Raw genomic sequence first — 19,921 nt, 5'->3', positions numbered from 1 at the left:
TGATTTTATCTTCCCCTTCTAGCTGCTGCCCACAGATGGGATGATTCGCAAGCACTCGCATGTGAAGATTGGTAGATACCACCAGGTACTCCCTACAGCAGCCCCAAGGGACAGGGAATCCTGAGGAAAAAGCTGTCAGGAATGAGGAACCTTGCCCCTCTAATTCTGCTTCTAAGGCCTCTCCCAGTGCTGCCTTTCTGTGTCTGGAGATGGGGGAAGGAGCTGTTCCATGGAATGGGCTCCAGCTCATGTTCTTACCCTGCAAAGAGGCTGGCTGTGGTCCTTCCTGTTCAGTCTCCCACCTGCTGTGACAGAGCTGGTTGCCTTGTGTTTGGTGGTGAACAAGCCTCCTGTTCTGGAGCAGCACTCCTGTTCCTCAAATGGAAATTATTAAATTATTCCCTAGTAGTTGGGCACAGAGGCTGTTTGTGGGTGGGTTTATTGGCTCATGCGTTCTGCTGCTCACCTGGTACCAGAAGGGTGCAAGGGGGGTAGTGCTTAGGGCCATGGAGTGGTTGGCCTGCACAGCCTGAAGCTGACTTTTCCTCTCTGTCAGCACTTGCAAGAGCAGTTGGACTTAGACCTCTCACCATTGGAGTACATGCTGAAATGTTACCCAGAGATCAAGGAGAAGGAGGAGATGAGGAAAATCATTGGCAGATATGGTTTGACAGGGAAGCAGCAGGTGAGTATTAGCTGTTGAGGTTTGCTTTTTGTTCATTAGGGGAGTAGAGGTTCTGTGGTTTTTGTTACTTTACTGATACCTGACAGTCTGATACAGTATGCAGCATGCCACACCACAGCATCAAAATGCTTTTTCCATCTCTGCCTTTGAAATTGGAGAAAAAAATAACTCACGGTTCTTGGGAACTTTCTTTGGATCACAGCAGTGTGTGGGTTGGACAGGGTGACTCCCTCAGACTCTGGGGGAAAAGAAAGCAAGTTCTGGTATATTGCTAGACCTGAGCATATTTTAATTATAATTTGAACTATTTTGCTTCTCTCTTATTTCCGAGATGAATGCCAGGCAGAAGTGCTAGAAGATTCTCAGCTGTTTGTAGGGTCCACTTGGCTCAGGCAAGAGAGTGGGCTCACCTATGGTTCTCCAAGGCCCAGCATGACATGCTCCTGTACATGACACATTCTGTGTGTGACAGTTGTCCGCATTGCTGCAGCTCAGCATTGATTTTTACGTTGGTTTTGCCCATTTATCACGGCAGAAGTTGAGAGTAGTTTGATTGTTGTGTCAGTGAATACCAGTCATACCAATTAACTGTCCTTGCACACCTTTGGCACAAGCTGGGTCTTGCTGTGTACAGTCCTTCAGAAACCCCTGGAATTCCCTTTTTCCCAGGGTGGGAGAAGGTTGGTGTAGGTATAAAGCTAACTGAGGTTGGTGTAGGCGTAAGGCTAACTATTGTGTCATGGAGCTCTTGGGAGCCAAGGTGAGACCCAAGTGGTTTGGGTCTGGGTGGCAAGCTGTCAGGTCACTGCAGAGCTGCAAGCCATGTGTGTGTTGGGCAGGTGAGCCCCATCAGGAACCTCTCGGATGGGCAGAAGTGCCGTGTGTGCTTTGCCTGGCTGGCCTGGCAGAACCCTCACATGCTCTTCCTGGACGAGCCCACCAACCACCTGGACATAGAAACCATAGATGCACTGGCAGATGCTATCAATGAGTTCGAGGGAGGAATGATGCTTGTCAGCCATGACTTCAGACTCATCCAACAGGTAAGGACAGTTGTGAGTTTTGTCAGAGCACCTTTCTAACATTTTAGTCATGAAAACAAGGTGTTTTCAACTGGCTGGCTCTTACTCATCCCAAAAAGATGGGTGAGTGAAAAAGAAATCTCGACTACCTTACTGCAATGTTAAACAATTGCTGAGCTAGCCCAGGAAAACATTAAGTACTTAAAATAAAATAAAAACCACCACAAATGTGAAGTGCTGATCTATCCGCTATAGCTTTGGCTGCAAGTTCAGGTATGATTTCATTTTTCACCAGGTCAAGAACTACTTTTGTTTCAATTAGCAATTTAGCAAGAAAGGCTTTTCATCTTAGTCCATGAACAAAACCAGGAATACAGAGGGGCCTGGGACTTTCAGTTCTAAAATCTTGTACAAATTATGCAGAAAACACCAGGGAAGATGTTTTCCCTGTAGATACTTTTCTTTGGTAGTCTAAATGTGAAAGTTATCAAACTTTTCTTGCCAGACTTCAGAGAGTAGTTTTTAGTTAACTTTATAATTTTGGTAAGATCATAAAAATTTGTACTGCAAACCTCTCTCCTCCTCGTGGTGTGTTGGCTCTCAGGTGGCACAGGAGATCTGGGTCTGTGAGAAGCAGACAATCACCAAGTGGCAAGGGGACATCCTTGCCTACAAGGAGCATCTCAAGTCGAAGCTGGTGGATGAGGACCCGCAGCTCACCAAACGGACCCACAACGTGTGAGCTGAGGAGCCCCAGGCCTGGCCACGGCGGGGCAGAGCTGCTGCTCCCTCTGGCTGTGTTCTAGGATTGCTGCAATACTGCTTCCCCTCGACTTGCCTTGCACCTCTATGTCTGGACAGAGCTGTTCTCTTCTGATCTGGCTACGTTTGGGCAACTGTTTCCTTATCTAGACACCGTCCCATCTGAGCCAGGCCTTGGAATCTGTTGGCTTGGGGTCACGGCAGTGGCCATTGGGGTGTCCAAGCTGCAGTGATACACAAGTGGAGACCCCAGCCCAGCTTCTCCTGCCTTTTCCTTCCCAATTTCTGCTTCAGTTTAGATACTTCACTTCAAACTCCTCTGGCCTTGGTTTGTTTTTAACTATTATTTAACAGTGTAATTAACAGATCTGCCTGAGAATCCATCAGTCAATAAAGAGAGAAAAACAGTCTTGTCTTGTTTTGTGAGCCATGGTAGTTGGGTTGTGCTGGGATGAGTCAGCAAGTCCTGAGCTTTGAGTGAGATCAGCCCTTCCTGCTAAATGCTCAGTTCCTCAGTAGAACCTGAGAGATGTGGAGTGGTGGGTGCTGAGCTGTGGAGGCACTGAGCAGGGTCCTCTCTGTGCACCTCGGCTCAGCCACACTGAACACTGCGTTTCCAGTGAGTCACTGAACAGGCCACGGATGCCTCTGTCATGGACAGTGACAGACACAACCTGGAAGTGTTCTGAAGATCATTGTTAGAGGCAGAACATAGATCTGTGGAACACCGGCCTGTGTTCTTACAAACACACTGGCTCAGGTGCGGCGTTTTGCTTCACCTTGAATTGTCTAATAGTAAGACTGAATAATGTAGGAATTTTGGACTCTGAACTAGTTCCTTGTTCCTTGCAGGTTTAACTAAAGACTAATCAACTGAAGTTTAATTGTTATTTTTGTTCTCAGTAACAGATTTTTGGAAAAGTTGGTGTTCAAACCTCACCCTGAGCCACAGAAGCTTGAATAAAATACATTTTTAATTTAGTACTAGAATAAAAGGTACTAAAGAGAAAGATGGGTAGCAAATTGAACCCAATAGGTTTTTTGATTGTGAGTCATCATTTTAATTAATTCTGACCCATGAGAGTGACAGCCCTGGTCCCAGGAGAGGCTCGTGTAGCCCAGCAGCCCATCTGGCAGCACAAGTGCCTGGGTGAATGGAAGGACAGGACAAACGAGGGAGTTGTGCTCCCATGCAGAGCATTCTTTGGTGCCAACTGACTGACTTTGACTTATAAGAAGTCTTTCCTTATTTTTCTTTCCCAAAGGGCCCATCCAAGTTGTGACTGCTGCTGTGGAAGCACTGGGTGTCATCCATAGGACAAATGTCACAATGTGAGCTGCTTACAGTAGATCAAAAAGGACCCTTCAGGTTTTTACAAGGGGGGAGGTATTGCCACACCTGGGAAAGGACTGGGATAGCTAAAACAGGAAATTGCATCACACTGCAACACTGGTTCTAGCAATGACCTGAGAGGAGAAAAATAATATGTTTTCTGGGAAAATAATGCCAGTTAGTATAAGTGCTTCCAAGTTAGTTCTGCAGAAAGGTCTAGATGGTAATAAAATGTCACCTGGATTAAAATCTCACAGTGGAGGACTTGGAAGTTATCAGGTGGAGTGAGGGTGTGAAAACTCACAGGGAAGTGGTTACTCAAAAGACTGATGGGCCACAAAGTTTAACAATAATAGATTAATACAGGTCTGTTTGTGCTCCTCTCTAGGTTGTAGGAAGTGCTGGTGAGTTGGAAATGGTTGTGAAGTAGCTCTGAGAATGGTGAGGTCAGAGTCCTTACTGAAGCTAGAGCCATTTGTCCTGTACTTCTTTTCCTTACCGCAGATTTGGCAACAATTCGTTTCACTACATTTCAGATCTGCAGTAATAAATGGAGGATACAATCTTACATTGAGTTTTTTGGGAATGGTAAATCCTGAGAATGGCCTGGGGTTGCTGGGATGACAGCCAGCATGATGGGCAGTAGCTGGAGCATTGTTGTAGCTCATGGAGCCAGGAAGGGCACTGTCACCCATCTGCTGCTGCAAAGAGAGAGGAACTTCCTGAATGCAGACATGTCTCTGATGTATAAACAAGGGCCACAGATACATGTTTGAAGCAAAAGCAGCTGTAGCTGCACTAGGGGTCACAGTAGGGCAGGACTTGTGAAATGGAATCCATAAATGTGCTTTAACAGCCTTGGTTTAACCTCAGTTTGTTCTGTGGTGACAGTGTTGGGCTGTGCTGAAGCAGCTGTGGCTGACAGATGTCCTGGAGCGCTGATCTCAGAGACAGCAACAAGCTGAGGCACTGCCACTTCAAGCTCTTTCAGCTGAGAATTTTCTGGTTTTGAAGAAAAGCAAAACTATTGATAAATTACAAGGGTTGCTCCTCAGGTGCTGGGATGGTTGTTTCTGTAAAAGAAGTGACCCAGCGCCTGCACAGTCACACTTGCCTGTTGTCCACAAGCAAGGTTGGCTCTAACACAGCCAGAGGTGGCAGATGCAGGCTTGTGGGATTCCCTTGTGTGTGTGCTGCAGGTAGATCCATACACCACAAACCAGCAGCAGGATGAGGCAGGCCCAGCACAGCAGCCTGTACAGCCTCTAGCCCATGCAGTCCAGGGAAGCAGAGGGTAATTCTCCAAACCTGAGGGGCCAAAGCTGACTGCACTGCTCTGTGGAGCAGCCTCCACCCTTGGTGTGTAAAGACATCCTGTGCTTAATGCTGAGTGACCAGGTGCTGTTCCTCCACCAACGGGCTCCCTTCCAACTAAATGGGTTTTTTTCAGAAAAGACAGCTATGTGTTTATCACTGTGTAAGGCTGTGTGTCACAAACAGGGTGGTAGCTGGGGAGTGACACAACAGCCCCCAGCTCCTTCAGCACAGGAGTCCCTCCCCATGTGCTGTGACCAAGGAAACACAGCTCCCATTGCAACGAGGGTGCTGGAATGTCTCTCCCAGGGATGACCCTGTACTGCTCCTGACAACACAGGGCCCCTTAGGAAGCACAAGTGGTGATGTCCCCTGCTCCTCACTGCCAGTTTTAGTCACTCCTGTTTCAAGAGGATCCCACTGCCACATATCTTCACAAGCCCATTCTACTTCACAAGTGCACTGACACGACCATTCCAGCCTGCACTGCCTGATCACTGAGGTTTCAGTGTCTGGGAGCAAGAACCTCGCTGTGGCACTGTCCCCCCTTGTCACTGTGACAGTTACTCGCACCAGGGGAGGGTGATCAGGTGCCTCCCCATGAGGACAGGCTGAGAATAAAGCGATTCAGTGAAACACTGTGGGCTGCACAAGCAGCAGCAGAAGCACTGACTGATGAGTAGGCCCCCAGGGTCACTCTTTGGGAGATGTGATTTGCTCAGGATGTGCCAGTATGGTGTGTGTACCTGAGCAGGAGATTCCACCTGTCAGCACAGAGACTCCCACCAAACAAGGTGTGTTCCCCCACCATACACACATACTGGCATCACCCCTTTATGAAACGGCTGCAGTGGTGTCTGCTGAAGGGCTTCCTTTTCTCTACGATGGACAGAAAACTCTGTTTTGTTCATGTCTCTGCTGTGCTGTTGCACGTTTTTCCTGGCTATACCTAAATCCTGTGTCACATTTACCCTCATTAGTGTAATTATTGGTTTCCAAGACAGGTCAATCCACACTTGGAATCCTCGACTGCCCCCCTCCTGGCATTCCCTGTTGTGTGCAGCAGGTGGGATCCCAAGACCAGGCTAGGTAGCAGGGGAAATTTGGCTGGTAGGATGTTTACAGTGCCATCCTTTCATCTCTAGACCTATGCTCCCTGCAGTTACTGCGTTTCCCCTGATGGCACTACCTGTTCCATAGAACAGATGTGATTCCATTTGATTCTGGAGTACCTTGATTACTCCAATTCACAGCCTTGCACCAAAGCAAGATCTCTCCTTTCACCAAACTCCTTTTGGACCTGGGAATGGCTCTTCTCTGTAAATCAGATGCTTCTGCTCTTGCCCCTCTTTGCCCCGGTTACGCTCAAACTTCTCAGGTCTGAAAGTTTAGCTGAATCTGTCACTTCCAAGCTCCTCTCAGGCCAGCTGCTTTTCATTTAGTGCAAAGTGGAATCATCAGCCACAGGTGTGTACTTGTCCTGCTTCTTGGGGGCTGCAGCTGAGGCAGGGTAGGCCCTGCTGCCTGTGCTATATAACCAGCCCCACAGCACTTGCTGCCTGTTCTGTTGGGGGTTAAGATGAGCCCAGAACCTTTGAAGAAACATGGTCATGCTGCTACCTCTGGGGAAAAAAGATCTAAGAGGAAGCCAAAGAGAAAGGAAGCATTTTCAGTCTACATTTACAAAGTACTGAAGCAGGTGAGTAAATGCTTGTTTTCTGCTATAAATTGCCTTGTACATAAAGTAACTTCTGCCTGTTGTATGTTAGCACCATAAAGAGCAAGGAAAAAAATCTGGGTTTCTAGAGAGATGGGGAAAGAAAAAAGTGTAAGTGCAGGTACAGGAGAGGCCCAGCTGAAGCTTAGAAGTTGAAGGGGTGGATTCTAGGGGTAGTAGAGATGGATCCAGAGCAGAAAGTGTTTCCTAGAGGGAATGAGCTCTGGTGCTTAGCTTTGCCAGAAGAAGTAATTTAATGAAAGTCAATACAGTAGAAATGGCTGCTTCTGGCCCTGTGAGTAGATGTCTGATGATTCTTGATGGGGAGATGAGAGCATTTTTGGAAGTGGCAATGAGTTTTCTAGGCCACAGTTGTCAGCATGAGCCTGTAGATAGGACTTGGAGATGGAAGTATTTCCATCCCTCACAGCCATGTTTTTCATGGGGATTGTGAGGAGGCTTCTGCCAGTGCAATCCCCAAACTCCTATAGCACTATGGGAGCCTGTCCTGAGTTTGAAGTGGCCCATGGTTTGAAACCCTCAGGGTGGCAGCTGCGGGTGCCTTTGGAGTCAGAGCAAAGGGGATGGAGGTGCCGCTCCCTGCAGGTGCTGGGGTGGTGACCCTGAGCTGCTGTTTGGGTCCCACAGGTGCACCCCGACCTCGCCATCTCCTCCAAGGCCATGAGCATCATGAACTCGTTTGTGAACGACATGCTGGAGCGGCTGGCGGCGGAGGCGGCGTGCCTGGCGCAGTACGGGCGCCGTGCCACCCTCAGCAGCCGCGAGGTGCAGGCGGCCGTGCGCCTGCTGCTGCCCGGGGAGCTGGCCCAGCACGCCGTGTCCGAGGGCACCAAGGCTGTCACCAAGTACACCAGCGGCAAGTGACCCCGGGACACCAGCCTGGGCACGCCGCCTCCTCCTGCAGGGGAAGCGCTGGCTCTTTCTCAGCTGAGAAAGCAGAACCTCACGTTGTCTGCCTGCAAATAAAAAATGCATAGAAATACAGGTCATGTCTTTAATCTTGGCATCACAAATTGTGAGGCAGTTTAAACTGTGGCCATGGGGATTGCTTGGGAGGGCTGGAAGAGCAGCTGCTGTTTGAAAACAACCACATGCAACTAGGAGCAGGGACCACAGGGTGTGCCTGGGCAAAGCTGGGGTCGTCAAGGGAAGCATAGTGGGTTCTCTGCAGTTCTCCAAACTCCTTACTATGGCTTTCAGATTCCTGACTGCCAAAAACATCGTCTGCCTTTGACTTTCCTGCTGTTCTTCAGCTGCTTCCTAACTGTGGTGGGTCTTTCTGCCCAAGCTATCAGTTTATACTGGTCAGAGGAGATGCTAAATTTCCCCTGGGTCAATAGGATCAAATTAGCAGTGGGTAAAGGGTTCTTCTAATATTTATAAATTATTTTCAAAGCTGTTGTCCTTTGTTTGGTTGTTTGGTTTTTTTCTGGTGGGTTGTGCAAATGAGAATTTTTCCTTGTTAGCTGTTTATGTTATTGCTGTTGTTTAGTTTGAGTTTTGCTGGTTTTGTCGTTTTGTTTTTTTTTCCTTCTGGTGCAAACTTTCTCCTTTTCTGGGATAGGCAGAACTGAAGAAAAATGAGCTTCACTGTCAGGGAAAAAAACCTGTTTTCTTTCTACACATGTGGCCATCATCTCTACTTGCTTCCAGTGCCTTTAAAGAGAGCTTTATCTTGCAGGGCTGTAAACTGGGCTAGGGCTGGGTGTGCTGTGTTCTGCCTTGGACCATCATGGCCCTCATTGCCTTTCCCTGTATCCCCAAGTGCTTCTCACAGGAGGGATCCCGGGCCCTGAGGGAGCATGGGCATGCTTCTCTCTGTCTGTCTGTCCACGTGGAGCCTGGGCAGGGCACAGGGCTGAGTGCTGTGTCCAGAGCCATACCCCTGTGGTGGCTGCTTGGCTGCCCTATGAGCACAGCACCTTTCTGGGATGTGTGGGGATTCCTGGATTCCTGCACAGAGCTGCTGCCTCAGGGTCTGTGCTGGAGTGAAGAAAACATGTGGTCCATGTTCTGGGTGGAGATCATAGAATACTTTCAGTGGAAAGGGCCCTTAAAGCCCATCCAGGTCCCCCTCCCTGCCACAGGCAGGGACACCTTCTGCTAGACCAGGTTGCTCCAAGCCCTGTGCAGCCTGGCTTTGGATGCTTAGGCATCCATAACTTCTCTGGACAACCTGCTGCAGTGCCTTTGTCAGCTCCAGGGTGGAACTGGATGCCTGGTTCTAATGTCTTATCTTCACAGCCACTCCCAGCGTAGGAGTACCAGGAGGAACCAGAGCTAAGTTTCAAGGTGACAGCAAATGGGGCAATCCTGGATTTCCCCAGTTTGTGAGGTGCTGCTGAATCTCATGAGCTGTGACAGATGCTGATCTCTGGTGGGGGCCAGCCTGGGTGTACGTGATGCTTCTAGGGAGGGCACAGAGGCAGCAGCGCTGAGCATCTCCCCTTCAGCTCCGTCCCTGCTGCTGTGGAGTGGGGCTGGCTGAGAGAGCCAAGGGCTGTGCTGGGTGCTCTGTTTCCTTGTGGCTGGAGGACGGCAGTGGAGAGGGATCCGTTTTCCTCCCTCTAGCCCTGGTGGTGGCTGTGCTGTGGGAGAGGCTGTGTGCTGGCGCCAGGGGCAGAGAGCTGTGGGGATGCTCAGCTGCACGCATGGGCTGGAGGCAGGCCTGGGAGAGTCCAGCCCAAGAGTGGGAGGCCGAAGGTGAGGAGAGGCGAGTTTTGCCTTGATCCATAACTGTGGAAAGGAACTAGGTTCTAAAACATACCTGCAAGTGAGATTAAAACGTAAATGGGGTTACATGTTGGAAAACAAAACTATAATTCAACTTTTTTTTTTCTCCACAAAAGAGAAAAGCAAAGAAAATAGAAAAGAAGGGAAATCCCAAGAATAATTTTGAAAGGCACAGGAAAGGGGTGACCACCACCATGGGTCCAGAGCTGGCTTATAGAGTGCAACGGGGAAGATCTGTGTTGGGTGTGATGGGTTCTTTCCCTGGTGGGCTCCCTCTGAGAGCTGGCAAGTAAGCCAGAGAGGGAGCAGAGCCAGGCCAGCAGGGTGGGGCACGAAAAGCCTCCTACGAGCAGCCGGGACAGTCAAGGACAACAAAGACTTTTCTGTTTTGTAGATTTTACAGCCCCTGTGGCAGGTAAGGCACTTGCTTACAGAGGATGCTGAACGTGGCAAGGTCACAGCCACTCCTATCAACAGCAGGTGTGCGGAGATCCTCGTCTTCGCTTGCTAAAATGCCCTTGGCTGCTCCTTAGCGTCTGGCCAAGTTTGCCTGATGTATCAAAAGTTTATTACTTGCTTGCCTCATGTATCACCTACAAGCTCTTTCAATGGCCAGTAAAGGAGGCGCCTCATTTTCTAAAATAAACCAGTTTCTGTTCGTTGTTGGAGGCAGTTCAAAACTTTAACTTACAAACCTTTATCTTTGAGGAGGCAATGGAGAAACATTCCTTACTTTTGACTCATTCACCACAGCTTATTTCCCTTTCCAGCAGCTCCTCAGCCGCGCTCTGAGGGATGGGCAGCGCTGAGGAGCCCGGAGCTGCAGTTCTGCTCCTGCCCTGGAGATGGGTCCCTCTGCCTGCCTGAGCTCGGATCCATCCCTGCGGAGAGAGCGGGAGCCCAGCTCGGAGCAGCTGCCCGGGTCTCTCTGCCTGGGCTCGGACCGGAGCAGCTGCCCGGGTGTCTGTGGCTGCCTGAGCTGGGGTCGGAGCACTGTCCGGGGCCCGTGTCCTTTCCTCTGCCGGCAGCCCAGCTCGCTCGGCAGGTGCCTGGCTGGCTCTGTGGATAAGGTGCTGATTTATGAGAAGTCAGAGGCTGTCTCCTGCAGCTGTCTGATAGAGCATCGAGCACCGGGTGAGCCCCAGAGGAGTAAGGATTTAAAGCTGTAGGTGCTTGGTTCTCCAGTGCTCCAATTTCCCCCCCACTCCCAACAAAGACCTGAAGAATGGAGCTGGAGATTGGGCTCACAATCCTCTTACTGTATCCCTGCATTCTTCGGAGATGGGGCAGGGAGTGCAGATGCACGAGGGGCAGAAGGAGGAGCAGGTTGCTCCTGCAATGAGGGAGTCCTGCGCTGAGCCTGCCCACACTGTCCCTTTCATCCTTCCTGTGTGAGGGGTTTCTCTCTTGCTGTGCAGGAATCCTGCTCGTTTCCTCACAGTTAGTCCCCCTGGAGCTGCCCGGGATGCTGCACAGGATGTCGCACAGGCTGTCTTTTCCTGAGGGCTCACCCTGTGTTTAGCTGATGAACTTTGCTGAGAGCCATGTCTCAGCTCAGCTGCTTTCACACTGGGCTTGTGAGATGTGGGCAAAGTTGCTTTTAGGCTCTGCTGCCCAGTGACAGCGCTGGTCACTGTGAGAACAACTCAGAACTACTCAGGTTACACTACAAGCAAAACTTGGAGCTTGTGCAGGCTCTCTTCCAAAGTGTGCCGGGGCTGCCTTGCTCCAGAGAGTCTGTCTTTGTCCAGATCTGCCTATGTTCTCGCAGATCTCACAGCAAGTTTTTAGTGCTGCAACACTAAATCACTCTCATGTTGCATGTTCCTGGCCCCACGTCTATGTTCTGACTAAGCTATGCATGTCTGTGGGCTAGAAACAATTTTTTTCTTTGTCCCTTTCTTCAGCCTCTCAAAAAGAGCGCTGTAGTGCTGAATGAGCATCCATGAAAATATCACCAGTGCCTGTGCTCTGTTTTCTGTTCTCCAAGAGAGCAGTGGCTTAAGAGCTTGTGCTCTTTCTCTCACACAGAGGAGGAGCAGGAGGCAGAGCATCCCTTGAGGTCTGTCAGGAGTGCAGCAGGTTTGAGGGGAGGGAGCTTTTTGGGCAGTGGAGGCTGGCAGGAGTGTGCAGACCTGTGTGCATTCTCCTTGCCATGCAGTGTCCCTTGGCAGCCGTGCTGCCAGGTGGTGCTCTGGTGTCTCATCAGACACTGCTCCAAACAGCAGAGGAGGAAAATGAGCTGGTGATGGATAGCCCTGGTGATGCCAAAGCTGTTAAAATATGAACCTCTGATGTACAGCCAGGGTTCCAGCAATGGACTCTCCCCCTCTCTGTGCTCAACTCATGTTGGGGATGATGCTGCTCTGGGTCGCTTCCCTTCTCTTTAGGCTGGGGTTGGCGCTGTCTCTGAGGGCTGGCAGCTTGTGGTGGCCCTGGAATCCCTGCGTGGAGAAAAGGAGAGGGGGCATGCTCAAAGGTCAGGCAGGCACTGCCCCATCACCAAAGCACTGTTGCCTGAAGCTCTGTCACCCCTGATGCTGCCAGTGCTGTATGGGGACCAAGCATCCTTGGAGCTGTCCCCACCTGTGTTCTCCCCAGCATGGGCTGCTACAAAGAGTTTGTTTCCTTGGGGTTTTTCTCTCTTTTCATGCTCTGTGTGCTCTGGATTCCCACAATAATGCTGCTTTCTCCATCTCCCCTGCTCAGGATTGTGCTCTGGGGTGTGGGAGGTATTCAGACTAAGTGAAAAAGTAAATCTTATGTCGTAACCCCAACTTCCAGGGCCATATAAAGGGGGTCAGGAGGCATCCTTGTTCTCATCCTTGTCCTCTCCCAGTGTAGCCCTGCATTACCTGATGCCAAACTGGGCAGAGACAGGAAAACCTGCTGTCTGGTGAGGTGACCCTGACCTGGAACCCTGTGGTGACTCACAGAGTCCCTGATGCTGCTCTGGGGCTGGAGGGCACTGGGATGGGGACACAAGGTGTGATCTCAGATAAGGAATGTGCGCTGGCCAGGGCTCAGCACAGGTACCAGTGGTGCCCTGTTTGGCCTCTGAGGAAGAGGAGGAGGAAGCTGCCATGTGGCCCCATGCCGGGTGTGGGGTTGGAGGAGAGGATGACATGGGCAGAGTGGCCCCATGAGGAATGGCTGCTGCAGGCCACACGCCGTTTTCCCATTAGTGAGTGTTTAGTTCAGCGTTTTAAATAATTGTGTCCTCGGAATGATATTTAAAATCCATTTGGGAGGCAATGAGGCGGGAAAGTGCCTGTGCCATTGTGATGACGCTGCGCGGGCCGTGCCACACATGCATATTACAAACTCGTTACAGGCTTGGCTCCACGCACGCTGCTCCCTCCCCACACAGCCTCCTTCTGAGGCTCTGAATGCCTCTCCCCCACCATGGCTGCAGTGCTTGGCCTTTGGAGACATTTATGTGACAAGATAGACGTGGTGTCCTCTGGAGTGAGGGATAAGGCACAGCCAGGTCATGGCACCTGGGTGCTGTCCATGGGAATGGAGGTGTGTGGGCCTTGCCTGGTGATGGAACTCTTGATCAGGGCTCCTGGCCTTCACCTGTGATCGCTTTCTGACCAGCTCTTGACTTGTGTCACTGCAGGTTCCTGACCCTGAAGCCCCAGGGCTTTCAGCTGGGGTGCTCAGGGCACTGCTGGGGGAGTTGTGTCAGCTGTCCTGGGCTGGCTCTGAAGCTGAGGACAAGCCTGTGCTCCTGAATGTCCATGCATGAGCTAGAGGGACTGGTGTGAGGGAGCTGATGGAGCAGCAGCAGCAGTTCTGTGGGTGCTGGTTAATGCTGGCTGGGAGAGTGGCCTTGCTGCTCTTTCTGTTTCTCTCTGACTGCTCTGTGGGCACCCTCTGTGCCTCCTCAAGCCATACAGGACATGGCAGTATTCAGTTCTTATCCTCTTCCTCCTGACCATGTTCAGACTCTCCTAGCCAGGGTCTCCCACTGTGGTTTTTCTCAGTGCTGCCTTGTGACCAAACATTAGTGGGGTGAGGATGAAAGCCCCAGGTGCACTTGAAGACATGTTGTATTGTGACATTTGTCTCTTTCTCAGTGACCCAGCTGCCTGCTCTTCTGGCTAGGAAATAGATGGCTCTGGCACCCTTTTCTCTGCCTGCAGCTGAGGACCCTCAGTGTCCCTGTGGACTTTCCTACTTGGCACCTGTGGGTGCTGGGCTTGGAGATGCTGAAGGAGTCTGCTTGTGTTTTGTGGGTTTGCTGTTTTCTGTTGTTTTTTCCTTTCTGTGTGGGTTTTTTGTTTGTACTCCTGGGTTGATTTGTTTGTTTGAAGTGGTTTTAGAGAATTTTTGTTGTTAGCCATGGGAATGGGAGAAAATGTCCAGGGTATCTGGTGCAGTCAAGGACATGCAGACCCAGGTGTGTGAAATGCTGAGTGTGAGCACACAGCCTGCCCTCAGCAGGGGTAATGGGTGGGGGACACCAGCAGGCAGGGTGCTCCTCCCAGGGACCTTTCCTGGATGGCCTTGGGTGTGGGAACAGTGCTGAGTGAGAGGGGCTCATTTGGAATTCTGGTCCCAAGCCCCTAGCTGGGTGAAAATTATGGCATTGGTTCCAGGAACAGCACAAGTTGTAAAGACAGGTTGGAGAGGAAAGAAGAGTTCTTAGTTTGTCCTCTTCCTCATCTCTTAGGGAATCCAGACTTCCTGTACTCAGAGTTCCCCAAGTCAGGGCTGCTGCTCTGAGCCCCTCACCTGGCTGGAGGAGACTCGAGTGTGGGTTCCACAGAGGAGCTGGAGATGCAGCCACTGCATCCTTCAGGAGAACAATGTGCTCCCAGCCCAGCACCAGGGCATGCTGCACTGGCACAGAGCAGCTGTGCTGTGGCAATGGGAATGTTTGGCATGATCCCAGTCCTGGGACTGGTTCATGGACCCTCTTCAGCTTCAAGGTTCTTACATAACTCTTTGCTCTGCTCTGGAAACAGCTGCCAACAGGAACACAAGCAAAGTCTGGCTCCCTGTTTGATCAGCACCTCCAGTCACACCACAAAGAACTTGATTACAGTTTGGGATCAATGTGACAGTGTTGTACAAGCTGTTTTTCTCAGGGCTCCCCTCTCTGCCCTTCTGTATCCTGCCCAGCCCTGTGGGCAGCCAGCCTTGCTGCCCGGGAAGGGGCTGATTCCCAGAGCAGTGTGTCATACTGGTCAGGGTCTTTGGGTCCCTGTGGACCTGCCTGTGGGGAAGAGCTCTGTCCTTGGGACTTCATGACTTCTGACCCCAAGTCTGATCCAGGCCTTTCCCAAGTCCCCTCTCCCACCTGCCTCCCTGCCATGGTTGCCCCACCTTGCTCTGCCTCTCTCTCAGCAGGAGCACTGTGTGGAGCAGGAACTCTGCAGAGCCAGCAAGAACAAAGAGCATTCCAGGCTGCCTGCCACCCCTCTCTGTGCCTAGTCCGTGCTGGTGACTGCACCCAGCAGCTGAAAATAAGCTCTTGGAAGAAGGGGAGGTGGTGATGAGGAGCTGCCAAGCCAGGCTATTTATACTGGGTGATTCAGGCCTCTGCCTGAGTCCAGCCAGATGCAGGGGACCTGGAACCCAGGAGCAGCCTGCAGAGGACAAGCCCTTGACCAAGAGGGTCTTTGCTGTAATAGCTCATTCACTGTGTGGCTCAGCCTCCTCTGGTGAGTTACCTGTGATGGACTGCACCTCCCCTCTCCGCCCTGCCCTTCAGCGTCGGCTGCAGCCGGCTCCCTGGAAGGATTCCTGCAGTGTGAGCTCCCAGCACAGCGAGCACAGCCCGAGCCCACATGGCTGGGGACCCCAGCACGGCCGCCTGGAGCCACTGCAGTGCCAGGACCTGCTGGTCCAGAATGCACTCTTCACTGGAGACCTGGACATGGTGCGGAAGTACTTCACCAAGAGCTCAGCCATCAATCTCATCATCGAGACCAGGGGTGATGTGCTGCGCTGGACTAGCAGCAAACGTGGTGGGTATGAGGGGCTGGGACATGGGGGGATAGAAAATGCCCAGGATGGGGTCCAAGGACAGGGCTCAGGCACCTGAGAAAAATATTGAAAGGAATCCCCCGTGGTGGAAGAAGGACTTGAGAAGAACAGCTTTAGCATGAGGAAGGAAGTCTCCAAGGCTGTACAACAAGTAGTAGCAGGCTTGTTGAAGGTGGCATGAGGCAGATCTACTGGGAAATAATGAGAATGGGGCCCCTGGAAGAGTTGCTGGAGAAGCACATCCTCAGGACTGTCCTGTTAGAGATTGCTGGGATGGATGTGAAATATGTGTGAGGTGGGAGTGTGCATGGGGGGAGAGGCACCAGAATGCTGCTCTGTTCCGTGACATAGATTTGACCAGGGGAGCAGAAGTCCCTATGAGAAAAATGGTGGAAGCAAACTTTCCTCAGTGACAGGAGGCAGGAGCTGATCATTCTTGGTGTTTCTTTCCCTCTGTACATCTCACTTGTCCATCTCTACCTTGTCCAGGTGCATCTTGGGGCTACCATTCATGCTTCCACACTCTGTGGTCCCTTTTACTTGCCTTCTCATCAGCATGGTCTGTAAGCTCCTCAGTAAGCAGCGCAGCTGGTGTGTGTGTTCAAGGCAGAGGTGTGCTGGGCAGCCTGGCTGTGCCCAGGGCAGAGGTGTGCCCAAGGCAGAGGTGTGCTGGGCAGCCTGGCTGTGCCCTTGCTCTTGCTGCTGTCACCTGGTGACCTGGTGCAGGCAGACTCCCAGAATTTAAGAGCATCAGGTGGGGAAGACCTTTAACGGTATTTGTCCTGGTTTAGGGCAAATCTGGGAGAGAGCCTCCTCAACAGAAGGCTGGTGCCAAAAGCCACCCATAGGAGAATGGAAGAGCTGTTGACAAAGCTGAAATGAAAGCTCTGCTTTCCCAGGGGAGCAGGCCAAATGTCCTGGTGCTGGGACAGACAACAGCCTTCTGTGGGGATCCACTCCAGCAAGAGACAAACAGGGTGCGTGGGCTTGCCAATGCACATGCTGCTACTTGAGAGTGGGGAAGATTATTGACTGAGTTGCAAGATTTGTAAGACCCGGGTTTTGAATTGTTACTAAGTCTACTTAGGAATGAAATCACTGAAGGTGTTACCTTTTGTGTAAGTGAAGATGTTACCTTTTACTGAAGGTGTCAGTAAAATACAGACTGACTGTGGTAACTCCTGCCTTATGCCAGGCTGGCAGGCACTGGAGCAGCCAGTCTCTCTGCTGGTAAAGGTTTGTGCCCCAGAGAAAATGGAACAATGTGAAACAACCTCATGCAGAAATTTCTCTAATCAACAAAGTTTCAAGACATGAAAAATTCAACCAAACCAGATCATTCCTCAAGCACAGAGCAAAAATGTGCTGCCAAATTTGTCAGATAGGAATACAGAACAAAAAACAAAACAAACCTTCATGCTGCCTGAGGCTTGTCTCTGTATCTCACTGACCGTGCAGGGACAGGTTCCCAGAACTCAGTGACCTTAACAGTAGGTTCTAGTGACCTTGTCCTTCCCAGATCACCTTGCTGGCATTTTAAGGTGCCCAGAGGAAGTGTAAACTGTCTGGTGTCACTGATACTTACACCACTTGCTGCCTCCCTGGTGTGTGACTGGGAACCTCAGGCTCCCATGGGATACCTGCTTATATCCTTGAGTAAATAGACGGTCCCATCAGGTGAGAAAATCTGCCAGGGGCTTCCCTTTCTTTACCTTTTTGTAGGTACATTTCAGTTAGACAAGGTGAGGACTGCACACACAGAGCAAACTGGATACTGTTGGCATAGAACTTGCTCATTTATTTTCATTACTGAGAAGAGTAAAGTTCCCTGTCTTATACTCGGCTCTGGTCCTCTGGTAATTGTTGCTTGGTGGTCTGTTGGGGTCACTTAGCTGGTGTTTAGCCGCATGATCTGAGTAGTTCCATGACACAAAATTAGACTGAACTCCACTAGCCTTCCATGCAGTTTGACGTGTTCTCTAGATCACATGGTGTGGCCAATATGTGCACGGTGCTAATGCCAGTGAGCGGGGCATGCTCTCCTGTGACCCAGGTGGGCAGGCTGGCTGTGTGAGCCCAGGGGCTCAGAGGAAAGCACCAGCTCAGGTGACAGCACTGCAGTGAGCAGCCAAGCCAGGGGAGTGTCTGGGGGCTGGAAGGGAGCACTAAAGCTGTGCAGGGGCTCTGTGCAAGGCTGGATATCAAGAAAGAGGAGGAAGTGGGGAGGGTCTAAAGGATAATAGCCTCCTATTTTTCCCATCCTTGTACCTATTTCTACCATTTCTTTGGCTTTGATTAAAACTAGCTGTCCTGTAGCTTGTTTAAAAATCTTCCTAGTGCCAATGGCTCGGGTGCAACTGGTAGATGGGTGTGCAGTGCTGGAGACATCTGTGGAGCCAAGAGGTGAACAAAGGCATGGAGATGTGTGTGGAGCTGCTGGGCTCATGCTGTTGTGGTCTGGGCAGCACTGGGCAACACACTGAGTAAGCATGACACCATTTCCCTCTCTGTTGTCTCAGTGATGTCTCATCCCCATTTCTACCCTTCAAGCTCCCCTGCCCTTCCTGAAAGTTTCCCCTTCATAGCAGGGCACTGCTGAGGTACTGCTGCCTGAGTGGAGAGCCTTTATCAGCCTCTTGGCCCCAGCGTTTGGTCACAAGGTTTCCCAGAATAGAACAGCTGAGACTTCAGCTGTGCCCAGCCTGAGCCAAAGAGAGGGGTGTGATGTGTTCTCCTCCCAGTGGAACGCCCTGGGCTGGCTGGCAGGCAGACTCTCGGCCCAAACAAGGCTGCTGGTGGGGCTGTGCCTCAGAGCCTGGCTGGGTGCGCCAGCAGGTCCTGTGCTGCTCTCTGAGGAGAGCCTGCTTGGGTGCTATGGGCAGCACCACAGGTGGAGGAGACGAGAGCCAGGAGCCCATCCGCACACGGCAGGCACATGGCCCTGCCCAGGTGTTCTGGCAGGCCCTGCTGGCTGGGGATCAGGGCACCGTAGCCAAGATCCTCGGAGATCCTCAGAACAATCTGGGCCCCAGCGCTGTGTTTGACACCAGTGACCTGGAAGAGTGGAAGAATTACCGCTTCAACCCCCGCGGGCTGAGTACGGGGAGCAGCGGGGCTCGGCCTGGGCTGTGGGGCTCGGCCTGGGCTGTGGGGCTCGGCCTGGGCTCTGTGCTGCGGGGCACGGCTGCTGGGGTTCTGGGTTTTGGCTGCTCCTTGGCTTGCAGAGCAGTGGGAATGGGAACAAGAGCATGGGGATGTGGTCAGGTTCTCCTGTGTTCCTTGTGGAAAGGGATTCCTGTTTCTGAGAACACAGGGTGCATCCAGGAACCCTGGTCCCTCCCACAGGGATTGTCTCAAGTGCTTGGGAGATGCTCTGTGTGCAACCTGCTCTGTGCTGTGGGCTCCCACGGCGGGTTGTGCCAGACTGACACAACATGGGTTAGACCTTTGAGATGGTCCTGTCACAACAGGACAGCCTGTGATGGCTGTCACAAAATGAGTTAGACCTTTGAGACAGTGCAGTTTGAACCTGGCCCTGGAAAACACAGGTGATGTACTGCCTCTGCAAGAAGGAGCTGAGAGGATGCAGTGTGGAACACACCATGCAGTCTGGGTGTCTCCAGCTCAGTCTGGGTAGGCAGTAAGAAGCACAGTTTAAGGAGATTTTTTTCCTGTAGCATCTGCAGGCTGTCAGCCAGCAGAAAGCACTGGCTCAGCGGTGGGTTGTGCTGGGTCAGCATCTTTGAGAGCTGGCAGATTTCAGCCCCTTGCTCTCTCCTAGGCTCTAGATGTCCAGCTCTGCTGTAGCTTGTTGTCTGCACCCTGCTCAGGGCTTGTTTGAGTCCCCTGTGTGTGTGGTAGTTGGCTCTGACACCTCTCTACGGCCTGGTTCCTTGTGTTTGTGGTGCTTCACACACGGTGTTTGGCCCAGCCACTTCAGGGCCATCAGCCTTGCTCGTGCCCCAGACCCTCCATCTGCTGCGCCCCTGAGAACAACAGCCCCGTGTACCCCTGAGCCACAGGTGAAGGGCACGCTGCCCAGAGCAGCGTCTGCTGCGGGCTGCTGGAGCTCCCTGGAGCTCCCTGTCTGCACGGCTGTGTGGCCTGAGAGCCGCCCAGGGATCTCTGCCTTGGGGCCAGTCCAAATGCAGCATCTTGCAGGGAAGGGCCTTGATGTCCCTTGAGGGGAAACAGCCGTCTCTCAGGGGGATGTACCTCAAGGAAAAGGGCAGGTGTTTGTGCACCGCGGCTGGACGTGGCTCCCTGAGCTCTGTTCCCCCGCAGGACTGTGGTCGCTGAGCTACGAGCAGGAGCTGACCACGCCGCTGCACATCACG

General features: G+C 51.7%; 3 protein-coding genes across 4 annotated transcripts in view; all 3 read left to right on the top strand.

The window, feature by feature from the left end:
• The window catches only part of LOC102035090 (ATP-binding cassette sub-family F member 2), a 7,605-nt gene extending 4,729 nt beyond the window's left edge, over positions 1-2,876 (top strand). The window contains exons 10-13 of one of the 2 annotated variants that reach the window (XM_031064902.1): positions 23-85; positions 557-685; positions 1,525-1,728; positions 2,312-2,876. In XM_031064902.1, the coding sequence (XP_030920762.1) occupies positions 23-85; positions 557-685; positions 1,525-1,728; positions 2,312-2,449 (534 nt within the window). In that variant the 3' untranslated portion in view covers positions 2,450-2,876. The remainder of the gene's footprint in view (positions 1-22; positions 86-556; positions 686-1,524; positions 1,729-2,311) is intronic. The other variant, XM_031064901.1, reaches the window with a different exon arrangement.
• Positions 2,877-6,695: 3,819 nt separating this feature from the next.
• LOC102033468 (late histone H2B.L4-like) lies at positions 6,696-7,718 on the top strand. The gene is made up of 2 exons (XM_005430562.1): positions 6,696-6,815; positions 7,482-7,718. Exons 1-2 carry the CDS (start codon positions 6,696-6,698, stop codon positions 7,716-7,718), a joined length of 357 nt encoding a protein of 118 aa, XP_005430619.1.
• A 7,555-nt stretch (positions 7,719-15,273) lies between these two features.
• Positions 15,274-19,921, top strand: part of LOC102034921 (ankyrin repeat and SOCS box protein 10) — an 8,404-nt gene continuing 3,756 nt past the window's right edge. The window contains 2 exon segments of the mRNA XM_031064899.1: positions 15,274-15,565; positions 19,869-19,920. Coding sequence (XP_030920759.1) covers positions 15,274-15,565; positions 19,869-19,920 — 344 coding nt within the window.

The sequence above is a fragment of the Geospiza fortis genome, unplaced genomic scaffold, assembly GCF_000277835.1.
Source record: "Geospiza fortis unplaced genomic scaffold, GeoFor_1.0 scaffold891, whole genome shotgun sequence".
NCBI lineage: Eukaryota > Metazoa > Chordata > Aves > Passeriformes > Thraupidae > Geospiza > Geospiza fortis.
Note: the sequence above shows the minus strand (reverse complement) of the source record. Positions and strands in the feature narration are given on the sequence as shown.

Excerpts from the sequence above, each read along its gene's own strand:
- LOC102033468 (XM_005430562.1), top strand. The coding sequence starts at position 6,696 with ATGAGCCCAGAACCTTTGAAGAAACATGGTCATGCTGCTACCTCTGGG. Across the intron at positions 6,816-7,481 it reads TTTACAAAGTACTGAAGCAG|GTGCACCCCGACCTCGCCAT; the intron begins GTGAGTAAATGC and ends TGGGTCCCACAG.